The 27200-nt window shown below is 37.3% G+C and overlaps 1 protein-coding gene across 4 annotated transcripts; it reads left to right on the plus strand.

The window, feature by feature from the left end:
- The first annotated feature begins 41 nt into the window (after positions 1 to 41).
- Positions 42 to 25076, plus strand: XPNPEP3 (X-prolyl aminopeptidase 3). Of its 4 annotated transcripts, none has more exons than XM_014071675.2 (10): positions 42 to 283; positions 2945 to 3061; positions 6507 to 6905; positions 12044 to 12246; positions 13762 to 13824; positions 15873 to 15986; positions 19500 to 19585; positions 20070 to 20253; positions 22759 to 22879; positions 23505 to 25076. In XM_014071675.2, the coding sequence occupies exons 1-10, from the start codon at positions 223 to 225 to the stop codon at positions 23669 to 23671; spliced, it is 1515 nt and encodes a 504-aa protein (XP_013927150.1). In that variant the 5' UTR covers positions 42 to 222; the 3' UTR covers positions 23672 to 25076. The 4 variants fall into 4 exon arrangements, with proteins under 4 accessions (XP_013927150.1, XP_013927151.1, XP_013927153.1 ...); XM_014071676.2 differs by lacking the exon at positions 42 to 283 and adding an exon at positions 4611 to 4750; XM_014071678.2 differs by lacking the exon at positions 42 to 283 and adding an exon at positions 4611 to 4728.
- Positions 25077 to 27200: the final 2124 nt, after the last annotated feature.

A 27200-nucleotide genomic window follows, 5' to 3' on the forward strand; every position in this document is an offset into this window, starting at 1 on the left:
TGGATGGGTGACGTCATTATGTGCCGACCCAGGGGAAGGAAGGTCCTTCAAACGTGCGAACTCAAATCGAGCTTTAGTGTAGCTGGCCATGCTTCGGGGCTGGGGATCAGGAAAGAGAGCATTAGAGCGAAGTGGAGGAAGATCAGGACTTCGGGCGTTGCGATTTCTTCTGAGATCGCCCCGTAGTGTTGATTACTCTTCTTACAGGCAGGGAGCTCAGCTATGGTGTGGTTGCCAGCTCAGAGACTTATCCAACCTGTAAGGGTCAAATGCAACTTTTCAGGTCAGAGACTTAATTTGATTATACATAAGAGAACAATTCTAAAATTGTGGGCGAAAGCTAGTTATTTTAGGTACCCCCTCCACGTTGTATACAACGTGTAAAACGTGTAATGTGTAAAAGAGTATACAATAAAACAAATGCTTACTGTCTCAGTTTCACACTATGATACTTGTAGCTGATTTCGTGCTAGGGTGAAAAAAATACTCTGAAGACCACGGTAGTATTATGGAAATATTTTATTAAAGAAACGTTTCTTCTGTTTAAAATAGAAGTTTCAGAAACTTGTCAATTTAGATTTAAAAATTGCTAACAAAATATTACCAAATCCTTAATTAAAATGAAGTCTTCAATCTTAATAAAGAGTGGGGGGGAGATGGTTGTACATTTTCCACTGGAAATCAATGGGATTGGTTCAGCTGAAACACACCTTCACATGCCTTGTGAAGTGTAATATGAAATAAGATATAACAATCCCTAAGTTTATTTATTTTTTCAAGGTCTAATTTTGGGCTTGGGTTTTATTTTTGGAATTTTAGATATAGTTTGAGCCTATGTATGTTTATGATGGAGCAAAACTCAATGCCTAATTAACATGTAAACTAAAATGTTGTTTAAGTGCAAATTAAGATAATATAACTTTTTCTTTTTTTAAAAAGTCCTAGTTCAAGGATATCTCTGAATTGGGCTATTGAGCTGAATCCTAAACATACTTCCAAGTAAGAATGTAAAGGATTGCAGCCTAAAATAAATTAATTATGGTATTTTTCATTTGTATGACTATTGGCCTTATACTGCAATCCTTATTTAGTTGTAGATCCTTTACATTCTGTGGGATTTATTTGGATTAACATATCTAAAAACAGAATGCATAACCACAAATGATTTATATTTATAGTTCAAGCATTCTGTGTTACCAAGTGGATTTTTTTTTAATATTCAATCATGCCCAATTCTTGGAGACTACCTAGATAAGTCCCTGCAGTTTTCTTGGCAAGTTTTTGCACAAATAGTTTGCCTTGACCTCCTTCTTAGGACTGAAAGAAATTGATTGGCCCAAGTTCACACAGCTGGCTTTGTGCGTAAGGGATACCTAGAACTAACGATTTCCTGCTTTCTAGCCTGATACTTCAACCATTACACCAAACTGAGTCTCAAATTTATTTATTTCGGGAATTTATATTGCTGCCTATTCATACATGGCGACTCAAGGCGGCTTACATAATATAAAACCCTATGTAAAAACAATAAAACTAATAAAAGAAGAGTCATATAATAAATTAATATACTAAAAAATGGACTTAATAAGCCTATAGTCTGACCAGCCATATTAAATAATACTAATTTGCTTGTTTCCACTGAAAAAGCCTGTAGTACTCTCTTTTTGGCTCCAGAGTAGAAAGATCCAAAACTGTCCTATTTTGTTTTCAATATTTCTTAAGAGTACATAAATGTAAAAGGCATAATGGCTGCTTTAAATCTTTTAGAGATTTAAGATGCTCTGCTTGTCAACTCTTATAATTTTTAGACTCTGGAATATGAATAAAGATTGCGCTTTGAAAATTGGATTGAAAAAAGTTTTAGTGTCAAGTAGCAATCCTATTTTGTACTAAAGAACAGAAACTGCCATTCTTTAACACTTTAGGATTGTTTTAACAGTAATTATGAAAAATAGGATAAAGTTTCTATAAATAAAAAGTTATTAATATCACTGTTTTCTTATATGAGGTCCCATTGTTATCCCTATTAAATATCATTGGATCAGGAATGATTAATTATTAAAAACATAATTTCAATACGTAATCTTTGCATTTTTTGGAATATCTCAGTGGTTTATCATAAATGTTTTAACAACATTTAAACTGGAGATTGTATTTTCATTTATACAATATATCACTCAATCAAAATCATAATTATAGCATTTGCAACCATAGTAAAAGAAATAAATGCCAAGGTCAAAATATTATTTTTATTTTTAAATTTAAACTTTTAATAGTAATCTAGAAAGTTAAATACACAAAATAAGAATGACTATTGATAAACCACGAGTAAAAGAAATTATAGAAATATATTATAATGACACTTTCTCCCCTTCTCTTCCATTTGTTTTCCCATCTGCTAACTTAAATATTAGTACTTTGCATTGAACATTAAACATTGAAAGTTATTTTTGGTATCTAAGTAGTTTTGTTATGTTATTTTTGCTTAGTTCAATAACTTTTCTAGAAAGCATAGTGTATTTCAAATATTTAAATTTGCCTTGCTGTGTGATTTGTAGTGTACAAGAGAACCGTTCCTGGGAAGATTTTTTATTATTATTTTCGATTCTGAACTTTTTGCAAAACCATTCTGTCTTGACCATCATATTTATAAATGTGCGTATTTATTACTTAATTAATACCTCGCTTTTCAGCCTATTCCATCAGTGAAGATTACTTGCATCAATAAAAATGCAAACTCAAACAGTTAGAATCAGCCAATAAAATATATTAAAATCTTATTGTAGAACATTCATTACTTTTTCAAGTATTCATGTTAATATTATTAGCTTTAAAACAAAAAGATATGAGTAGTGTTTGAGAATGGCAAACTTCACTTTGACTCTATCACAGATTCAAATGGGAAAACAGTTCAGTTTGATGCTATTCCGCTGTTTCATTTTAGCCTGCAAGTTTTGTTTCTTTCGGAAATTATCCATTCAACCAGTTCAACAAAAGAAGATTCCAAATAGATATCTAGGCCAGCCTAGCCCTTTCACACATCCACATCTTCTTAAGCCAGGTAAGGATAACGGTACTGCAACTCTAAGCACATTTACTGTAGTGAGAAATAAGTGTTCAGAGATATTTAATCCTAGACAGATTTGCATAACACTACATTACTGACACTATCCTTTAACATCTCACTTTTTAATAGTTTTTTAAAAGAACAACCTGGGGCGGGGGGGGGGATTTTATATCTTTCAAGGAATTCCTATTGAGAATGTCCCAGATAGAAAATACTTCCTAAATTCTACTCATGTTCTCATGGATATGTGTATTTAGACAAAAGTCTTGGATAAATCAGGGGTCCCCAACCCCCAATCTGCAGCCCAGAAAGCCCTATCTGCTCATGTGTGGGCATGAAACCACACACCCCAAGTCTGTGGAAAAACCATCCTCCATGGGACCAGCCCTTGGCACCCAAAAGGTTGGGGGCTGCTGATATAAATAACCCAATTGTGAGTAATGTTAGCAAAATTTTCTATATTTGCAACAGCTGGAAAAAGTTACATTGATTGTTTTCCATCAGAAGAATTGTCTACTGTCATAAGAACTACTCCCAAAGTTACAAAACTTTGTTGAGAGTCTTTTGTTTGTCTATCATCAGATTTACAGAAGATGGACGCAAGACACAGAAACAGATGTGCTGTTTAGGTGTGGAAATATTGAGAAACTCAATATTCACAGACTTTCAGATGGCCTGTGAATATAATTTTTCTTCCATGAAGGTTTTGCTCTTTTTATCAATATATTTTATTTTAGCTAAGCATTTTGAGTGGCATTTTCTTTTTGAACACTCATTTTGTATTGTTTGACAGAATAGCAGGTCAAAATCAGTTAGAAGTAAATAACTGTAGTTGCCTGATTCAGATTTGTAAATAAGACCCAGGATCAATTCCTATTAGAAAACAGAGAAAGCATTCATCAGTGCCTGAATTTTGCATTTTTCTGAACTCAACCTTTTGCTGCATATATAGTGCATTTTATGACATTATTTGTCAATAGTTTTGTCTCTCTCTCCAAATATGTAGCTTGATTTTATGCATTATTGGTAAGTTATCCTTTTAGTCAAATTCATTATTAAATTTCTTTAATTAAGGTTTATACAAAATGCTGTGTTTTGGTTAATGTGCATTGTTTAATTATCTTTTGAACTGTTAATTTAGTTAGATTTATGCTTCAGTAAAAGTCTATGTTAGTACTGCTAAGTAACTTTCCTCATTTCAACTGCTTAGAAAACTCTTAGATTTAGTTGTCCTTTGTCAGGTGCAGGGAACAAGACAATTCCGTGGTTAGGCCAAAGTAGTTTCTTTTATATTTCCTCTATTACCAGTCTTTTGCCAGAGGAATTGCATTATCTTGGAAACTGGCAGATAAAGGCTTCAAGAATCTTGCCTCTGTCGCTTCCCACCACTGAGAGACTGTAAGCTAAACTGACTCTTTATTCCTTCCTCTACTCTAGCCAGAGATTCCACCACATCTTTAATATTTGAAATGTGTGATTCTCTATAAATATTGATTAATTATAATGGTATATCAATGCCACTCACATTTTATTTGTATTACAGAAAATTTCACTAGCTGGCATCTGAGTAGATAATGTGCCCAGCATTTGTCCTTCTGCACAGTGGAAAATATCTTATTTTCATCTTGTCTAGTGAGGCTGCTGCTCAGCAACTAGCTTAGGTCAGCAAATTGCTTATGGCAAGTAGGTTAACGTTTTTAAATTAAAGTGTGTACTGTGATATAATTTATGGAAGAAAAGAAGCTAAACAAAATTTTAATCTAAAAGTATATCCGCTATTTTTAAATGTTTGCTTCCTTTTGAAAAGCATTGGATAATTTTAAAAAATTGATAGTTATCAGGTGGCATTATGTTGCTATTGAAGATGGGAAAGAGCCTGGTGTTTAGTTGAACAATGTCTCTTCCTAAAGAACAAGACAAGTCCTACAACATCAAATCAAAATTCATCATTGTGTTTCCCACAGTAGCAAGCAAAGTGCTTTTAGGGACATCCATATTTAAGGCATAAAGGCAGCAACATGTTCCTGCCAATTCCCTGGAGTCATTATTGACTATCATATTCCCACTGTATGCACTTCTAATGTATGATAAATTTACAGATTCCCTCACTATCAATCAGCTGCTTGTATTACTGGCCACTGTTTTAGAAGTCCACAATTTTCTGCAGTTATTTGGAGCACCATAGTCTAGAACACAGGTTCCCAACCCCTGGGCTGTGGCCTACTATCAGGCCTTCAGCCTTTCGGAACCAGACTGTGAAACGGGGTGAGCACATGCATGCATGCATCTCCACTGTGCGTATGGGTGTACCACTCCCTCTCCCCTCCAAAGCCAAAAAGGTTGGGGAACTCTGGTCTAGAAAATATTGCTTCTCTTTTTTCTCTCCCCTCCATGTTTTTGTCATGGGGAAAATATGTCTCAGGGGCATCTAGCCAGAAAAATATAAAGAAAAATGTTTAAAAATACAGGCTAACAACCTTAAGTACATAATATGTCCAGGTTTTAGGCAGATATTTACATTTTTAAATGGTATCTTCAAATGATGGGGCATATAATAAACCATCTAGAGTAGCTCCATGGTGAGATGGGCAGCAGACAAATGTATTAATAAAAATATTCATTATTGTATATGGAACTAAGTTCTTTTGATTCCACGAGAACCATTTATTAGATTTAATTAAGATTCAGAACGTATAATTCTCACATTTTTCAAGTGTTGGCTCTGTTCAATTTAATGGATTGACTTTAATAGCTTGAATAGATACAAATCTTGTTATAGACTATTTTAAAAAAACTTTCCATTTACAATCATTTTTTTTTTGGTATTTAGTTCAGTTTTGTTAAAATATTTTTGTTTTCTGGACATTGTATTCATTATAGGTTAGATTATAGGTTATAGGTAAAATTAGATTGGATGATTAAATCTGAAGTTCTGAGAAAAATCTATAGTACTTCTAATTCTTAGATACACAGCTTATTAAAGATCCTTTTTTAAATTCAGCATTATGAGCTCTGCATTTCATGGAGAAGTTATTTCTAGGTAATGAAATATCCATACTGCTATCAAAATGCAGAGTGCAACAAGCTCTGTCATCCTCTGTTCAATGTGCAAATGGTATAAAAAGGTATTAAAGTTTACTTTTCTTTGTTTCTCTCTCCCAATAATCATTTTTAGTCATAATCCTTACATTAGTATTAACTGTAGCTTTTAGTATGTCTTGTGAACTCAACTTCTACAAACATTTTTTGTTAACGTACTAATAATAGGAAAAAAATAGTTTAGAGTTGAACTAGGAATGTGGAAACATGAGTGCAGAGAAAATGAATAGAAAGGAGATGGACTGGAAAATGTACACGTAGTGTCCAAAAATTGCAAGGGTTCAGTAGCATGAAAAAAAGTTTCTAAAATAGAAATTGTGTTTTTGAATTCTATTCACAGGAGAGGTAACACCAGGATTATCACAAGTGGAATATGCTCTCCGGAGACACAAGTTGATGGCTCAGATACAGCAAGAGGTGCAAGGGACAAATCACACAGTAATTTTGCTTTCAAATCCTACCTATTACATGAGCAACGATATTCCATATACCTTTCACCAGGACACTAATTTCCTATATTTGTGTGGCTTCCAAGAACCGGATAGTATCTTAGTGTTGCAAAGTGTGCCTGGTAGATCTTTGCCCTATCACAAAGCTTTACTGTTCGTTCCAAAACGAGATCCAAGCCGAGAGTTGTGGGATGGGCCACGATCTGGCACGGATGGAGCAGTGGCTCTCACTGGTGTAGACGAAGCATATACCATGGAAGAATTTAGACATCTGGTATCTAAATTAAAAGGTATGAAAACAAAATAGATTTTGCACTGTATGAAATAGGATGATATTGAATCACTTCAGCAATTTGCTGTCAAGTATAAGGCATAATAGAGAGACAAGATAGAAAGCTGGATTCATGCATTGCATTATAGGTAGTCCTCAACTTATGACCACTAAGCCTGCAATTACAGTTATAAGTTACAACAGTTATTAAGCAGGTCATCAGGTGCTCGTGTCCAATTTTACAGCCTTTTTGCAGCCATCATTAAGTGAATGCAGTCGTTAAGCAAATCCATTGTTCGTTTTTTGCTGCAAACCAGAAGTAAATGCTGATTTCTGGCAAAAGTATAAATGTCACATGACAGTGGGACACTGCAAATGACTAAATGTGGACCACTCGTAAGTACATTTTTTCAGATGTCATGACTTTGAACAGTTAACCAGTCATACATTGAGGACTACCTGTAAGTCTTAGAATGGGTTGGATTCGCCTTAATGTTTGAACTCAAAAATTGTGGTTCATAAAAGATGGTTCATGGTAGGCATGTTATATGAATTTCAAAACAATTATTCAGTGACCTATAACTTAAGGATATAATAACTTTATGTGAGACGTTTAACCCAATTAAATCCCTGCATTCCTTAGCTCCTTAAGTGTCTTTATAGGGGGAAAAACCCTGGAAAATCATAATTTGTTTTTGGATTTTAATGCAAATATTAACATGCAAAGTTTATATTTTCTGACACTACACAACCTGAAAAACAGTATTATATGCCCAACTACTGTATTTTTCAGAATATAAGACACCAGAGTATAAGATGCACCGTTTTGAGGCAAATTTTTTAAAAAAAGTTTTTGCACTCTGCAAACATCCCAAAAATGGCCCATTTTGGGGGGAAACGGGCCCTTTTTTTCAAAAAAAAAGACATGAATAGTCTTTAGGGGGTTTGCAGAGTGCTCCTCAGGGGTGACCCCTGAAAACCGAGCAAAAAACGGCCCATTTTTCATGAAAATGGGCTCATTTTTTGTCAAAAAAAATTGCATGTATAGCCTTTAGGAGGCTCATAGAATACTCCTGGGGATTGGCGGGGGGGGGGGGGAATTGAGAAAAAAAATGGCCCGTTTTTCACTCATTTCTGTCTTTCCCAGGCCCCAGGAACTCTCTGAAAGCTGCCTACAGGCTCTACACGGCCATTTTTGTGAAGGGGCTGGTTTCAGGTTTCAGGAAGCAAAAAATGCTGTATTCGGTGTATAAGACAAACCCAGATTTTCAGCTTTTTTGAGAGAAAAAGGTGCATCTTATACTCCAAAAAATACGGTTAATACTTTTTGATTGAAGTTTTCATTTCAGAAATTTGTACAAATGTTTATTTAACATTATTTCTAAATGGCCATCTATATCATGGGTATATTTAAGGGCAAAGTTTGTAAAAATTATGAATAGAGAGAGAGAGTCTTTGCCCAGTGTGTGGCCACATGATAGTTGTTACACAACAGTGAAAGTTTTCCAAGTTTGTTGAGCTTATATATCTTTGATACTTGTGAATTAGAGATAAGAAATGATTACTACAGAACTATAATTAATTTTATTGGTCTTTTGTTCCAAAAAGAACATTTAAGTTCTACTTTCACAATTCTGGTAGGTAAGCTCCCCATTGGGAGAGCGAGTGCGTTCAGAGAAGCGTTGTGAGAGTTGTATTGGAGAACACACAAACCAGCATACATAGACACTGCAGTTTAAATAGGCTTTTACTTTCGTGGAAATAAAGGTATCAAGGTCCATCAAACAGTCCAAGTCATATACGGATAAGACAATCAGTCATCAATGTCTTTCAGTTAAAGGATAATCCAAATGACATAGTCCATAATCATACAAACAGTCCGGTACACTTAAGTTTGCTAGCAGTTGCAAAAACTTACAATAGCTCACGCTGAAACTATACGGCACTTCTATCAGCCAGCTTCCAAAACCCTCAGATCAGCATATAACAGTGATTCTGGCTCCCTCTTATGGCCGATTGAGGAAACAGCAGCCAATCACATTTACAGCATGATTTAAAGAAACGGGTACAGCATTGTTACATGATTTATATATTGCCAACCCAACCATTAGATTATATTTCTAACATTCTCCCCTTTGGGTAGGACAATATATAAATCTTACAATCTTAAGCTGTATTCCTCGCAACAACATTTATGCTTTATGTTACCTTGGGCCTTAGTAAAATGGTCTGCAATGTTATGTGCAGACATGCACTACTCCATTGAAACAAATTTACCATTCACACTGCCTTACATTCAGATATCTTAGATCAGTGTGTTTTGACCTAGTTTTTACAACAAGATTGGATGCCATCTGAATTGCTGCTTGATTGTCTTCATAAACAACAATAGGCTCTTGTATGTCAATCCCCATATCAAGTAGGAGTTGTTTATAACAAACCAAATCAGTACATAATAATGACAAACATGAGAATTCAGCCTCCATAGTTGATAGACTTAAATGTTTTTGTCTAATAGACCGCCATCCAATTAGTGCTTTTCCCAGGAATACAACAAACCCTGATGTTGATTTCCGTGTAGACACATCTGTAGCAAAACTTGCATCAGCATATGCAGTTAAGCTCAGATCATCCTTAGGTTCTAAATACACTGCATAATGCATCGTTTGCTTAAGATATCTTAATATCCTCCTAGCAGCTTGACAGTGCCTTTCAGTAGGTTCAGCATTAAACCTGGCTAATTGATTGACACTATATGCTATGTCGGGCCTTGACCAATTACTCAGATACAATAAGCTACCAATTAATGATTGATAAATACCCTTATCAAATACAGGGCCTTTTACATAATCATGGCTAAATTCTAGACCCATTGGAGTTTCTGCCGGTTTACACAGTTCCATCCTAAACGGTCTGAGTAGCTGGTTAATCTTCTCGGTTTGTGAGATTTTGTATCCTCCCCTAGTTTTATCTATTTGTAAACCAAGATATTGCCTAATCTCACCGAGATGTTTTATACTGAACTTCGTCCTTAACAGTATTATAATCCTCATAGCTTCTTCCTCAGTTTTAGTGATTAATGCTATGTCATCAGTGAACAATAGCAACAATGAAATCACACCATCACTTACTTTCTTAAACAAACATGGATCAGCCATGCCAGCTTTAAAACCTATCTTAGTTAACTCTTTAACTATACATTGATTCCATTCATAGCCTGATTGCTTCAAGCCATACAGACTCTCTTTCAACCTCCAGCAATCAGTTTTACTATCAGTTTTGAATCCTGCAGGCTTCTGTAAATATATAGTATGTTGCAACGGTGCATGAAGATATGCTGTCTCTACATCTAAATGATTAACTATATATTCATTCTTAGCTGCCCACACTAATGCTGCACGTTATGTTGTAGCCTTTAAACTAGGTGCAAAGACCTCATCATAGTCATTGGCTGACTGAGCAAACCCTTGTGCAACTAATCTGGCTTTATGGGTTACAGTCCCATCTACACTATTTTTAATTTTAAAAATCCATTTACAACCAATGTCATGTTTACCTGGTGGTAACTTTACATTTTCATATATTTCTAACTTTTGCAATGATTTTAATTCCTTTTCCATTGCATCTTTCCAAGCTTTCTGTTCCTCAGTAGGATATAGAGTTAATTCTTGGTAATTAGCAGGAACCTTATTTGCCTGATGTGCTATAGACGCCTGATACCTGTTGGGTGGTCTTGTTACACGAGTTGAACGTGTAGGTATTTCAGAACTCACCAGTGGACTCTCCTGTATAACCTGCTCTTGTTCTTCTGGTTCGTCCTGTACTTCTTCCTTAATTTCTTTAATTACGGGTTTTCCTACCTCATCATTAGGGACTACTTGGGTGTCGATAATTACCTTATCATTTGTTTCTAATTTATTCCACCCCACGTGTTCTCTTAAACCTAGCACTAGCGTGATAGTAAACCTTAGCTGTGCCTTTCTCCCAAAACCTAAATGATCTATGGTTAGCCTCATATCCTACAAAAAATATCTGTTGAGCTCTTTGTTGCCCTTTCAGTCTCACTTGTGATGGTATATGCACCCATGCTGGGGCTCCGAATGTATGTAGGTAACTCAGATCTGGTTTTCTGCCATGCCACCTAGTAAATGGCAATTCACCGGTTGTTGTATTCACCACATTATTTAGAATATGTACAGCATTGTTACATGATTTATATATTGCCAACCCAACCGTTAGATTATATTCCTAACAAATTCCTTTCTTTAAAAACTGTTCTAGTAGAGTCATGTATATGTGCAACAAATTGAAGGTGATAAGTAACAGGCTTAGAAATAGTTGTTTGCAACTTATAATACCTTAGCTCTCCTGATTAGTGCACAAAAGAAAACAGTTGTCCATGCACAAGGCAGAAAAAATAATAGAGAATAGCTTCCTAACTCAATTTGGAAACTATTGCTTTGATAGTGCAAAAGTATATGCTTCCAACTCTTTCAAAGGATTTAAACAGTCCTACTAGGTACTTCTTTAGGCTGCATTATTATCACACTTAAGAGTGTTGAAAACATTACTTCTGTGTCCACATGAATGAGAATGTATTTTGAAAAGAAGAAACTTTGTTAAAATTATAGTATAGAGATCCATAATCCATAGCTCCAGAGCCACATGTGGTCTCCCGAGCCATGGAAGTGGCTCCAGTGTCCTATTAAAAGATATTATTGCTAATCAGAAATTGTTAATGCAGTGGAAGTGGATAAAACAGTATAGGAATAATAATAGTTTTATTAAGTTCATTGAATATAACTAATAATTTAATCAGTTTATGTTAAATCTAGTTTAAATTACTTTTTATATATTTAATCTTCTCCATTTTTGCAGTGTGATTCTTAGCACTATGTTCAAAGACCAAGTACAGTTTTTGATCTAAAAGAATTGTATATTCCTATTCAGATGTACTTGAAATCTACTTTTTTATATAAAGGATGATGCCAAAATAAAAAAAACCCATTCATCAATATTTCTTATTACTGATTCCTTTCAGGCAGGTTTAAAAATCCAAATTTGACTGCAATCTGATATTTACCAAAAATATGCAAACATCTCTACAAAGAAGTATAGTTAATTAAATTTAAAATGTGATTACATTCTGTTTCACAGATGATTCTAGTACAGTTTGGTATGATGTTGCTAAACCTGCTCATCCACAGCTCCATTCTGATTATCTGTTGCACCTGGCTGAGATCAAAGCTAAATGCAACAACCGTGTTCGAGCTGTCCGGCATCTAGTGCAAAACTTACGGCTGATCAAATCTGCCACGGAGATTGAGAGGATGAAATTTGCTGCCAAAATCACTTCACAGGTACGATCAAAGCATTTATGTTGCACAAAGTGTTTATTAGAGAGGAGAGGAAAGGCATGATATTGGAATTCATGCCAAAAGGGAAATGATATATACCATGTTCCCCCCAAAATAAAACCCAAGTCAAAAATAAGCCCGGCGGGATGGGTGTGGCCAGCATGAGAGGGAGCGAGCTTGCGGGGTCCAACAGTGTCCGGCAGCAGCCGCAGCCCGCTGGCCCCTTGGCACAGTGCAAATACCAGTAAGTCCAAGCATGGAGATAGAGGCAGGGGAGAGAAAGGTGATCTGTGCTGCATGGTGACACTGGCAGCAGGCAGAGGCATGGGGAATGTGGGAGGCAGGCAATCCCACAGCCTTGTGAGGGTGGTTGTTCAACATGGCCGCAGGGAAGCCAAGAGACAGGATGGAGTTGGGTTTGCCTCTGCCTGGGTCTGCTGCACACTTTTCGCTGAGGGAGACAAAGCTTTGTCTGCCTGCAAAGGGGATACTTTCCATCTAGGTGAAAAGTGTTTAGGATGATTGGGAATGATCGACCAAACACTTTTCGCCCAGATGGAGAAATGATGGAGACTCAAGCTTCGTGTGTTTGCAAAGGGGACGGTTTGAAACGGAGCTTTTAACTCCATTTCAAAGTGTCCCCTTTGGAACACTTTGAGGACAAAGTGTTCCTCTGGGCGAAAAGTGTTTGGGCAGTTGCCACCCTCTCCGTCTGACTGTCTGCTTGCCTGCCGCCTCAATCAGGGCCAAGGTTTTGGCACATCCCAGCCTCCACCCAACCTGTCAGGAAGGCAAAGAGCCTCCCGCAAGGCCAGCAGCAACATGGGCAGCCGCTTGGCAGCTAGCACGGTGCCCACCATGGCAAGAAGTGTCCAAGCAGCACCTGGGCCAGCAGGCAAAGGAGGTGGAGGCCAGTACATGCCGAGAGCTTGGCCTGTTGCAGCTGCGGGCAAGCACACAGTGGGACGGAGAGGCCGGAGCCAACGGTAGCTGCGTTCCTACTCCCATCAGCCACCATGCTTGCCGCCTCCTGCACTTAAAAAAAATAAGCCTGAGTGCTTATTTTCAAGCCCAAAAGAAAATAAGACAGGGTCTTATTTTCAGGGAAACACGGTAGATATAGGTGGCAGCTTTCTATTAGGATGTTTCTGGATCTGATGCTGATGATTTATTCCAGAAATTGTGTTTGTGGAAAGCCTTCTGTCAACAAGTACCACTGTAGTCCCTTATGTTTCACATAATAAGATTATCATTGTATGAATTAGTATGACAAATACTAGTCAAGAAGAAATCAAACATAACATCACTTTCTATAATACATCATAATCCAAAGTGTACATTTACAGCTATGATCCAATTTCTTATTTGATGGTATATTGAATCCCAGTATGGTATATTCAGCTCCTCAACCAGCTCTTCCTCACTGGTTAGAATCAGATCCAAGAGAGTTGATCCCCTTATCTCATATTTTGGAAAGTAACATATTCATTAATAGTTTTTATTACTGCATTTCAACAGGCGTTTATAGAGACTATGTTTACAAGTAAAGCACCAGTGGACGAAGCATTTTTATACGCTAAGGTATGTGGTGGTTTTTTTGCATTGTAGAAAATAGTCCTTCACTGTAACCAGACAACCAGTTTTTAGGTTGTATTCACATATAATAAGTACGCTCATACGCATATGATAGGTTTCTATTAATCCTCATGTCGACACTTAATTTAGAACTTGCAGGATAGATACCAAAGGAGAACATTAAGAGAGAGACCAGGATTTTAATGAAGCATAGAAAATATTTATTAAAATGTCTCAGTACTTGCAGATTGTAAATCCCTTTGAACTTGATAAGATATGCTTTTGAATAGATGTGTGTAGGGGACTATTGATAGCCTTTCATCTGAACAATAAGAGGATTTTGCTCTTCAGCACTAATTATATTTCACTTCATGAACATTATCTTTCCTTAGGAATACTTGTTATGAAAATGAAATTTCAAGAAAAAATAGTGCAGTGTTACTTGATGTATTTGCACATTTTAATTCAGAAGTATTTTCCCTACAAACATTCTCCTACACTTGCATAGTATCAAAAAATATGTTTTGGTTCTAATTAACAGTTGAGAGTGCCAACAGCCACCCCCTCAAACGTAATGAAAATGTGAGAATAAGTACAGACTAAAATCTCTTCCTTTTTAAAGGAACAAATTTGAGTAGGAAATACAGCCTACCACAAACCCCCCAAAATTAATGAGGTCAGTACCTCCTAGTGTTTCACGTTACTTTCATCTAGTGAAAGAAATTATTGGCTGGTTTGCTACTCCTATGGATATGCACCCAGATCAGGATAAATATAGGAGGTGGTGGGGAAACTGGGCATAGATAGAAGCACATAAGAAAAACTGCCTTTGATTTTGCAATCATCCGGTTTTGGTAGTTTTTTCCTGAAAAAACATTAGACATGTTATATACTTTTGCTTCCCACAGCATATTAGGTTTCTTTAGTTCACATACTGTAGGAGGGAAGAGAAATGTATGGCTTTTCAGATGGTACTGAAGAACAGAATTCCTCTCCACTGATTGCAATATCTGAGGCGGTTAAGTACATTACTTAAGCAGTAGCTTGCTCTATGGGTTAATATACTATATTTCCTTCAAGGAGTTAAGAATAGCTTTTATATCGGGGTGTCAAACTCACATTGTCACAGCAGCATCACATGACATATGGGGGCTTTTTCCCCCCTTCACTAAACCGGGCATGGCCAGCGCATGATGCATCCGGCCCAAGGCCCAGGAGTTTGACAGCTCTGTTTTATATGGTTTTATATGCTCATTTTTTTGGCCTCATAGAAAACTATGATATAGATCGGGGGTAGTCAACCTTTTTATACCTACCGCCCACTTTTGTATCTCTGTTAGTAGTAAAATTTTCTAACCGCCCACCGGTTCCACAGTAATGGTGATTTATAAAGTAGGGAAGTAACTTTACTTTATAGAATTTATAAAGCAGAGTTGCAGCAAACCCCTACCGCCCACCATGAAAGCTGGAACGTCCACTTGTTGGCGGTAGGGACCAGGTTGACTACCACTGATATAGATCCATTAAAGATCATCTTTATTCAGCCATATTAATTGGGATCATAATTTCCATTGCTAAGTGATATAGTCTTAAAGCATGATGACACATGACTGTGCTGCTTAGCAATGGAAATTATGGCACTTTCCATTGATAAGTGAATCATCGCAAGTCGTTAAGCGAGGATGTCATGTAATCCCCTTTTGTGAACTCCTGCCAGCTTTCCCATTGACTTTGTTTGTAGGAAGTTGGCAAAGAAGGATGCAAATGGTGATTATGTGACTACAGTGATACTGCAATTGTTGAAAGTACAGTCATAAGTACCATTCATTCATTCACTGTTGTAAGTTTGAATAATCATGAATGATTGTTAAGCGAGGACCACCTGACTTGAGAAAACTTAAAACAGCTGAATTAAGTCGTCTTATTCAAACATACAGTGTATTCCATATACTTTGCTAGTTTGCTAGCCTAAGTATGGCCATTGGCAGAGGCTTTGTGAGAAAGGGCTTGGCTGTGCATTTATTTCAACAATTAATGGATTATTTTATTTCCAGTTTGAATTTGAGTGCCGGGCTCGTGGTGCTGATATTTTAGCTTATCCTCCTGTGGTTGCTGGTGGCAACAGGTCCAATACCTTGCATTATGTGAAAAACAATCAACTTATCAAGGTAACTGAATGAACTCCGCAACATAATAGTATTATTATCTACTGAACCCCTCTAAATGAAATAAATGAAGATGTATGGCAGTAATAGCAATAGCACTTAGACTTATATACCGCTTCATAGTGCTTTTACAGCCCTCTAAGATGTTTACAGAGTCAGCATATTGCCCCCAACAATTTGGATCTTCATTTTACCCACCTCCAAGGACTAAGCCACTTAAGAAGATTGGTATGGATGTACAGTTTTAAAAGAGGATATAATCCTGTTTCTGAGTACCTTCTTAAACTGAGTAGACCATAACTAGTTCTCCTGCATTCTAGTGTGTTTCTGACTGTCCTATATTTCTAGTGATAAAAATCTACTTCCTCATTCTATGGAGTTTAGGAATAATCTTAAAGCTGTACTGTATATAAATCTTTTAATGAGGAAATACAGGGATTTGTATAAAGAATATAAAAGCAATCTATCTCTGAACAGGTCTTGCAGCATGGCCCCCAATAATATCTGCACCTACTCATGTGATTTGATTGATTTAGGTGCTTGTTTCATGAGGCCTTTTCTTAGCCTCCTTCCCCACCAATGTGCTTGATGAATATGAGCGCTATTGGCCAATAAAAGGTGTGATTAAAAGATAGTACTTAAATTAAAGTAAGTGAAATTAACATACCAATAGCTGTTAAGTTAAATCAGACTTTCTCATCTTGGCACTTTTCTTTGGGAACATAAAGTGGAAAACGTTATTGAAAATGAGAAGGTGAAGATATTGTGGGACTTTCAAATACAAACAGATTGTCATTTGGAGCACAAAACGCCAGATGTCACAGTTGTAGAGGCTCGAAATGTACAGTTTATTGATATCGATGTTTCAAGAGATGCCAGCGTTGAAGAAAAAGAACTAGAAAAAATAATGAAATATCGCAACCTGGCCATCGAAACTACATGGCTAAGGATGAAGCATGTAACAGTGATACCCATTGTCATCGGGGCACTTGGCACCATGTCCAAGAATTTTACAAGATACATCAACAAATTGCAGCATCCTGTAATAACACCAGCGGAGCTGCAAAAAACTGCTACTCGGAACATCTTATATTTTAAGAAGGTACTTGGGTCATATCTAGGACGCTGGCAGCCAACCGTATCAATCATTAGCACCAGTCAACAGTATTTATAATGCATTTTTGAATGTTCAGTTTGCTGAGTTTCATGTTTAATGAATAAAGTATATAATACAATACAATAGTTGTACCTGCCAAGAAAAATAATGGGCAGGGGACTATTGCAAATCCATCAAACTGTAGAAGTAGAAAAACAACGTTTGAATTATTATGTGAACCAAAGTACAGAAAAATTGCTGCAGACTGTGAAAATGGAGAACTGCATAAAAACAAGAGAAACAAAGGCAGAATATAAGAAAAACAGCTGGATGACAGATTAAATAGATGGAAAACTAAAGCTTTGCATGGACAGCACTTGAAAAACATTGAAGGAAAATGTGATGTCAACTTGACATGGCTTAGGATGGGAAGCATCAAGAAAAAAACAGAAGGTTTAATACTGGCTGCTCAAGAACAAGCACTACAAACTAATGCCATGAAAGCGAAGATATAAAAATCCACTGACAACCCAAACTGCCGACTTTGCAATAATAAAGTCGAAACTGTTTCACATTAAATATGTGAATGCAGCAAAATCGCACAAACTGATTACAAAGGCTAGGCATGACCGATTTGCTAAATTAATCCACTGGTCATTATGTAAAAATATGATTTACCTATATCCAGAAAGTCATGGGAACATAAAGTGGAAAAATTTATTGAAAATGAGAAGGTGAAGATCTTGTGGGACTTTCGAATACAAAGGATCGTCATTTGGAGCACAACACACCAGATATCACGGTTGTAGAGGGCCAAAGTGTACAGCTTATTGATATTGCTGTTCTAGGAGATGCCAGAGTCGAAGAAAAAGAACTAGAAAAAATAATGAAATATCGCGACCTGGCCATCGAAAGGACACGGCTATGGATGAAGCATGTAACAGTGATACTCATTATCATCAGGGCACTTGGCACCATGTCCAAGAATTTTATAAGATACATCAACAAATTGCAGCTTCCTGCAATAACACCAGAGGAACTGCAAAAAACTGCGCTACTCGGAACATCTTATATTTTAAGAAGGTACTTGGTTGATACCGAGGACGCTGGCAGCAACCCCTATCAACTATTAGCACCAGTCAATGATATTTGTGGTGCATTTTTGAATGTTCAGTTGGCTGAGTTTCATGTTTAATGAATAAAGTATATAATACAATAATAAATAACAGTGATGGTGTTAAAATAAGCTGAAGATCAAAGCTTGCAAAGAAGGACAGTGCACTATAAAAAGCTACACTCTGCTGAATTATTAGATGAAAAAGCAAATGTAATTATCTCACTAAAGATAAATTCCAGGTTTGTTTGTTTGTTTGTTTAAAAAAACTTATAACACTACCATATTTTTCGGAGAATAAGATGCACCTTTTTTCCTCTAAAAAGAGGCTGAAAATCTGGGTGCGTCTTATACATTGAACACAGCATTTTTTGCCTCCTGAAGCCCCGCCCCTTCACTAAAATGGCCGTGCATAGCCTTATGGAGGCTTTTAGGCAGCTCCTGGGGGCTAGAGAGGGCAGAAATGAGCAAAGAAATGGGCCTTTCTTGCCTCCCCCCCCCCCCAGCAGCACTCTATTAGCCTCCATAAGGCTATGCATGCAATTTTTTGCCTCAAAGACGGGCCGGTTTTTGCTCATTTTGGGGGGGGGGGGCACTTCCCCGGGAGCACTCTGCAAGTCCCCCCAGGCTATTCATGCCTTTTATTTGAAAAAAATGGGCCGTTTTGGGGAGTTTGCAGAGTGCAAAACCTTTTTTTTCCTTTCGGAAAGCTGTTTAATTAGAGTGGTTGATAAGAATTACATTGATCAAGTGCTGTCCCAGCAGTAACAAAGTTTTAGGTGCTACAGGTTGCCAGTTATTTTCTTCTCCAGCACATGGATAAATACACCTGGAAACATCTCCCTACCTACCTACTCTCTTTCTCTCCCTCCTTACCTACTGTATTACTCTCTCTCTCTCTCCCCTCTCTATCTACTTATATACCTACCTACCTACTCTCCCCCCTACCTATCTACTGTATTTCTATTTTTCCTCTCTCTATACCTCTACCTACCAACCTACCTATCTACAGTCTCTCCCTCCCTCCCTACCTACTGTAGTTCTCTCTATTTCTCTCTCTCTATTTCTCTCTCTCTCTATATATCCTTTATCTACCTACCTATCTAACTACTCTCTCTCCCTACCTATCTACTGTATTTCTTTCTCTTTCTCTCCCTCTCTATCCCTCTATCTACCTACCAACTTTTTTTTAAAAATTGCCTCTTCAAAACCTGGGTGCATCTTACACTCAGGGCATCTTATACTCCAAAAAATATGGTAAATGAAATTATTAAATGCCAAATAATTGCTTTTTTTTGTGCTCCAGGATGGAGAAATGGTTTTATTGGACGGAGGGTGTGAATACTCTTGTTATGTGAGTGATGTTACCCGCACTTGGCCCATCAATGGCAGGTAGGTCCTGTTCCCAGCAAAGGAACATCAAGTTGGCTGCAGTTCCAGGTTTTCCTGAAATGTTTCATTATTGTGATTTCTTCATTTCATTATACTTCAGAAATCATCCTTGCCAATACTGCAGTTGCAGTTTTTAGTGCAATGTTCTACAGTCGTCCTGCTTCCCCTAATTTAGAGTTAGGCTTCAGTTTGTGGTAATGCAAAACCAGATAATTCAGAAAAGTTTGCATGTCATTATTTCATTTCAGAATGTTAATGGGAAAGTATTTATCAAGTTCACTAATATTTTCCAAGGTAAAATTACGGAAAACTTTGAAACAAGAGGTGTTCAGGTGTGCAATCATCCACCAACATTTTGGAGTAGAACAAATCCAAAGGACTGTGCCACATAATTATTTTGTGCATGCACCTTAGCATTTAATTTTTGCTTTTCTTTCTGCTTAAATCTCACTTGAGCTGATTTGTGTTTTTCTCTTATTGTCAGGTTCACTAGTCCCCAGGCAGAGCTGTACCAAGCTATACTGGAGGTCCAGAAGTCATGCCTAAGACTTTGTTCTTCAGGTGTGAGCCTAGAAAATATCTACAATTTAATGCTAACTCTCATTGGACAGAAGCTGAAAGAGTTGGGAATCCTAAAGGATAGCACTAGTGAGGGTCAGGTCTTCAAGGTACTTGGTTTCTTTGCATATCTGTTTAGCCTGTTATTTTTCCTGGCTAAAACAACAACAGTGAACAGTAAAAAAAAAAGTGAAGAATCCTTTAAATCATCACCCCTTTAAATCATGATTTAAGGTTTTGAAGTTGTAGCTTCCTGCAGATATGCAGGTCTAAAAAAATATAGATTTACAACCTGTCCCTTAAGAATCATTTAGAGTTATGATGGATCTCCCCAGGGTTACCGTATTTTTCAGAGTATAAGATTCACCGGAGTATAAGACACATCAAGATTTTGAAGAGGTAAATTAAAAAAAAAACATTTTGCACTCTGCAGACCTTCCAAACCCTTTGCATGCCTCATTTTTTGTGAAAAGGAGGATGCAGAGAGTTTGAGAGGCCTGCAAAGTGCTCCTGGGGTCTGGGAGAGAGAAATGAGCAAAAAATGGCCCCGTTTTTGCAAGGGCATGCATAGCATTTAGGAGGCTTGTACAGTGCTCCTGGAGGTTGGGTGGGCAAAAACTAGCAAAAAAAGTCTGTTTTTCGCTTATTTTTTGCCCTCCCCAGTCCCCAGGAGCACTGTGCAGGCCTCCCAAATCCTGTGCACATCCATTTTTGTGAAGGGGGTGGGGTTTCCGGAGGCCAAAAATGCTGTATTCAGTGTATAAGACGCACCCAGATTTTCACCCTCTTTTTGGGGGGGGAGGTGCGTCTTTTACTCCAAAAAATACAGTACTTACAATTTATTTTTGGAGTTAGAACAGCCCTCCCCCCCATAGTCACATGATCTAATTTTGGGCTCTTGGCAACTGAGTCACCTTTACTTCAAGCTTTTGGCAAAAAAACAGCCATTGTGGGAAATGAATTTGCTTCATTCAATTTGCTTCACAGCATTCACTTAACCACCGTTGTAAATACAATTGTAAGTTCAAATACGGTCACATTATGGCTCAATTTATGACTATAATTCCAGGCTCAGTTTTTGTCATGAATTGAGAAGTACCTATATTGGTGACAAGTCGAAGGTTATCAGCAGTACAGTACCTCTTTCATCCAGCAGATGGCAGACTATTTAGATTTTATATATATAAAATCTCTCACACACACACACACCAGTTGTTTTAATTCCTGAGAACAATTAATTCAAGAGATAGAGATCAGTGGTGAGATTTTTCTAACTTGTCAGTAAGCTATTACATTTAATTGCTAAATTGGGGAGAAAAGTGCTTCATTTTAAGATTTTGGTAATAGTTATGGAAGATATCTTCACATAATTTTTTGCCATGTACATGAGAAAGCGCCTGCTCTAGAAATCTGTTAATGACTGACTTTGATTCAACTTACCTGCATAATACTTTCCTGGTCTTTCATAGACAGATACAAGGACTGGTAATATTTCAGTACAAGCTCTTTCTACCCATCAATCTCAGAAATTGCGGGACAAATAGAAAATGCATCATATAACAGTATTTTGAAATTTGGCACAAATTGAGGGAGCCAACAAAATAAACCTTAAATAGGTATTTAATCCAGCAATCAAATATTTGCCTGCCCAGTATCTAATGGGGCAAGAAACAACTTGTGGATCTCTAAAGAGGTGCAACCTGTTGGCATAAGCAATATTAGATGGACAGAGCATGGTTTTACATAGTACAACTTCCAGTAAAATCACCTTAAATCAATGGATATTTTGAAGTAGTATCAACTTCTGTTTCAACTGGAAAATTTAGGAAAATATTTCATACTAAGTAAAACAGTGTTATGAAATGTGCTACTCTTTCAAATTATGTATTGAGGACGTTTTAAAGTGGAAAGTGGCCCTGAGCTCTTTCTTTGTTATATGCTTTAAGAATATTTCTATGTACAGTAATGGCTACCATGATATAATATGTGAACTTCAACAACATAGACCAACTGCTTAGCAGAGTGAGGCGTACTTCTGCTTCTTGAGATCCTTACCTACACTTATTTGGGAAATTCCCAGGAACTGAAAAGTTTCAGAACCCCAACCTACTTGAAAAATAGTGACGGTCATGCTGGTCTGCTGGAAACAGTGATGAGGTTTTGAACAAGAAAACCACTTAGGTCAAATGGTTTTGAATAAATATTGCATAAAGTTTAGGCAAGGTAATGAAATAAGTGATGGCCTCACAATTCCACCTAATATTAATTTTTTACCCACAGAGGAATCTGCCAGCTAAAAGATCAAAGGTACCTTGGAGCTCAAAACAAGACACTATTTGCCTTTAATACCAAAGTGATTGTCATTTATATGTTTTGCTTAAAGACCAGAGTCTGTTGCCCTTACAGCAAACATAAATTTGATAGATATAAAGCAGAAGATGGTGCCTACACAAAACATAATGGTTGTATTTATAAGTAAGAACAACCAATTAATGTTGTATTTCCTTTTCATTGTATGTTTCTAGCACATTTTGTGCTGAAGAATATCCATCCAACATTATTCCAAATTTTACTTCTTTTAGGAATGATGTTGTTGTTGTTTTTTTGCTTCATAGGCTGTTCGGAAATACTGTCCACATCATGTAGGACATTATCTGGGAATGGATGTTCATGATACACCTGATGTATCCCGATCAATTCTCCTCCAGCCAAGTATGGTGATCACCATTGAGCCAGGTAAAAGAGTGCACTGATGAAATCAGTATAAAAAGATCTGTGTCTGTGTGTGGTATCTTGAAAAGAAGAATGCCAAGTTATTTATGCAATGATTGCTACAATCATTTCTCAAAAATTATTTTCAAAAATCTATTCTTAAAAAAATGCTCAAAAAATTCAGTGCAATTGTTTTTGTTTTTTGTTTTTAAATAGCTTCAGATTCTTAACATAACCTGTCTCTGTTTCTATTATCCACCCCCATAAATGTGAGAAAGTAGTCATCTTAGATGCATTGAGAACTATCCAGAAAACACTGCAATTTGCTTCATAGATTTAACTATGAACAAACAACCTTCATGATCTTTAGTCTGTAGGAAAATAATTTTTAAAAGGGTGCTTAACTGAATTTATATCAAGGTAAAGTAGCTTGTAAAAACTATTCTAGTCTTGTAAGTTTGGCCTAATGTTTCCACAACTGGTACAAAACGAAGTTCTGTGTATTGCATTATATCAATTGGATCAAGGTGGAGATACACTAGCTGTCAATTCTTGACCTTTTGTGCTATGCCTTCTAAACCCTGAAGGAATATACTGTATAAATTGCAAACTGAATCTGCTAGATTTTGATCAGTACTTTTATTTCCAGGCATTTACATACCTGAAGATGATACAAGTGCCCCTGAACGATTCCGTGGCATAGGAATACGCATTGAGGATGATGTGGTGGTGACAGAGAATGTACCATTAATCTTGTCTGCAGATTGCCCAAAGGAGATCTATGATATTGAACAGGTTTGCAGTTGTAGCCTTTGATTGTTCTTCACTGCCTTTTTTATACTTTGCTTGGGTTTAGATTGAAAAATACACACTCATATATAACACAGTTTTTCATAACTTATAGGATTGTTTAACTAGGTAGAATCCTACTAGAAAAATATTACTTGCAAGGAACTGTATGTAAATATTTTGCAAGGCACAATTACACTATTTAAATGGGAAAATGTACATAACTGTTCAACATGTATTTTAAAGTTATGCTAATACTAAACAAAGCTGATGAAACAGAATTCTGCATCCTATCATTTGGTCTATTTCTTTCTGTGCTTATACTGTGATGATGTTATTTACAGAGATGTATTGAGTATCAGCTGTACTGACATTTCTCCAACTGCATATGTGTGTCTGTAACAATTAAATTTCAGTTTTAGTTTTTTAGTTGTAAGAGCTGAAAAGAAAAAAAAGTATTTTTCTGGATGCAGTAATTTCCATTGTACAAAGCAAAAAAGAAGAAGAAGAGCGCCCTCAAACTTGAAATTAGAAGAATTTTCCCCCTTTTCAGAAGATACAAGAAGGGCTGCAGTGTTGGGAAATCCATTAATGTGAAACTGAGGGTATTATATAGAAAGGACAGCTAAAGACAAATCCCTGTGCAGAATTAGATGTGGCAAAGCTATTGATCACAATGGCACACCCAGTCCTGCATATATTGATGACTTGGCTTTAATGATTACAAATGTCAGTTTTAGGTTAAAATAATATGAGCTCATTTGATAAACTCAGTGAATCAGACTAGATTCAAGATGCTTATCAATGAAGTTGTGATTACTGTCTTTTTTCTTTTATGTATTCAACCTCTCATAGGAGATGTGAACACAGAAGCACTTTGGGATGCAAACTATGAAAAGTACTGTATTTATATTAAATTGCCCTTTTCCTTGACTACATACATAGAAATGGTAACCCAAAAAAGTGGTAACGCTCCAATTCTTTATATTGTGGGAAAATCTAGCAATTGATATAAGACTATTTCTGAAGTGATGCAAAGCATCAGGATATTTTTTATTAGAAATTCTTACAGAATACTCTGGTTTAAGGTTGAGGTCTTAATACCACATATTATCAGAAGAACAAAACAAAAGTAGTTACATAAAAATAAGTACATTAATAAGTTCGTAAATATGATTAAAGCTTAGTACTATTCTAGTTGGGTCAAATCAAATTGTTCACCATGGGATTTTTATAAAAAATGAAATGTTACATAATTATCTGGTGAATACTTTTTGTGAAGTGCTTTTTGAATTTTTGAAAGTTGATGTCTGTGTACAATGTAATTATTACTGTAATGTACAAAAATGTTTTATTCTAAAAAGAAAAATATCTGTATTGGGGAAAATATAATTTCAACAATTACATTTAAAACTCGGCTTGCAGAAACCTTTGCCCTCCCCTTGTCAGTTAACCTCTTTTCTTCAATATCCTAAAATGAGAAGTTTCTAGCCTTTTTATCAGTGAAAGCCACTGAAGATACAAATCTGTTTTTAGCGTATATTTAATAACCTATGACCTACTGGATCATTGTTTCAAAGATGCTGTGTTTCCCCGAAAATACAACCTGTCCTAAAATTAAGGCCTTGTCACATTTTTTGGGTGGGCAAAAATATAAGCCTACCCCTGAAAATAAGCCCCCTGGACAAGCCCCCCCTCTGGCCAGACAGAGCACCGCTCACCAACCTAGCACTACCCCGAAGGCGGGGGGAAAGGCACTCACGTTCAGGATACCGCTATGTTGGGGAATAGCGTTCTGCCTGGCCAGAGGAGGGAGTTGCCGGGCGGCTGCTCCCTTGCAAGCAGGCTCCCGAAGAGCAGGGCACAGCCTCAGGAGCAAAGCAGCCATGAGGTGACCACACTTACGAGCAGCCACCCAGCAAACCCCCTCCAGCCGGGCAGAGCGCCATTCACTGACCTAAGGGATATCCCTAAGGCGCCAAGGAACGCAGCACTCTGCCCGCCCCCCAGCTCCCACAGCTTGGCACATTAGGGATATCCCAGTGCATGGAGCTCTGCCTGGCTGGAGAAGGGGGCTGTGCGAGCGCCTGTTCTGCCCCCAGCAAGCATGCTTCCCAGCTTCACCATGCCCTGGCCCAGCTCTCCCTGCAGGGCCAGGGCACCGCTGTCGCCATGCTCCGAGCATAACCTCTTCTTCAGCTTCCAAACTCCAAAACTCGGCTGCCGGAAAACTCTCTGTCTGGTAGCCTCTGCACAACCATAGAGTGCACTCCTAGAGCAGCCACTGTTGGAAGACTCGGCAGCTGAGTTTTGGGGGAGAATGTGGTTTTGCGTGCTGCCTGCATCCCGCACATGCATAGATGGGGCTTAACTTCCTTGTATGCACCAGTTTCTGGCAAGCCGTGGACCAGTGCTGGTCCGTGCCCCAGGGGTTGGGTATACCATTTCACCCAATTGAAAGTTACAAACAGTCACAAGAGTTTTAGTAGTACAAATAGCCTTTGATTATGACTGTTTATCAAAGTTATGATGACCTTGGAAAAAATGACTTAAGACAGATAAGATAATCTTTATTGTCATTTTTACTGTGAGCATATTGACCCACATTAAAAATGAAGTTCTGTTGCCTGCTCTCAAAAAGAAAATATATATCTACCTATACACATAACACACATATACATAATGCTATATACATACTTACATACACACACACACACACATATGTATATACACATACATACACACACACCTACCTATACGTACGTATATAAATCACTGTCCATTTTGAATCCATAGCAGAAAGGAAACTTGAGAGTTCACAAAGGTTAATGCTACATGGAACAAAACACTGACTGTATCTAGATGTTCTGCTTCAGATACCATGAAGCCTCCTTCCAGAAGGTAGCAAGGAAAAGAGGTCATGAAGAGGATGCGTAGCATCCCAGGCAATACTGCGGACCCTGTTCAAGCATTGCTTATATGCTATGCCGTGAATAGAAGAAAGAAATAGAAGAACTACCAATAACCTTTTCTGTCATTCTCACCACTCTGCACTGCCTTCTGTCCAAAGCCGTAATGCTTCCAAACAAGATTATAATGCAATATGATAGGATGCTCTTGATTGTCCTTCTATAGAAAGTGGCAAGGACAAGAGAAGGAAGATGTATTTTTCTCATGCAACGCAGGTGCTGCTGTGCCCGCTTCACCAGTGTCTCACTGTTGGTTGATTGACCAAGCTAGCCTACTCATTAGCTACACACCCACAAACTTGATCCATCCTCAAAGTTACGACTGTTGCACCTCACCTACAGTCACAATTGCAATTAAGATGATTGACAACTGGCTTGCATTTACAATAGCTGCAACATCTTGTGGTCACGTGATTGCAATTTACGACCTTCCCAGCCAGCTTCTAACACGCAAAATCAGTTGGGGAATCAGGATTTGCTGAGTGGCCGCATGATTCACTTAACAACCACATGATTCACATAAGAACTACAGTGATGGGCTTAATGACCAAAGTAAAAACGATTGTAAAATCAACTTCAGTCACATG

This window comes from Thamnophis sirtalis, unplaced genomic scaffold (genome assembly GCF_051295495.1).
Source record: "Thamnophis sirtalis isolate CommonGarterSnake01/CBP01778 unplaced genomic scaffold, rThaSir2_p1.2 scaffold_9, whole genome shotgun sequence".
NCBI classification, from domain to species: domain Eukaryota; kingdom Metazoa; phylum Chordata; class Lepidosauria; order Squamata; family Natricidae; genus Thamnophis; species Thamnophis sirtalis.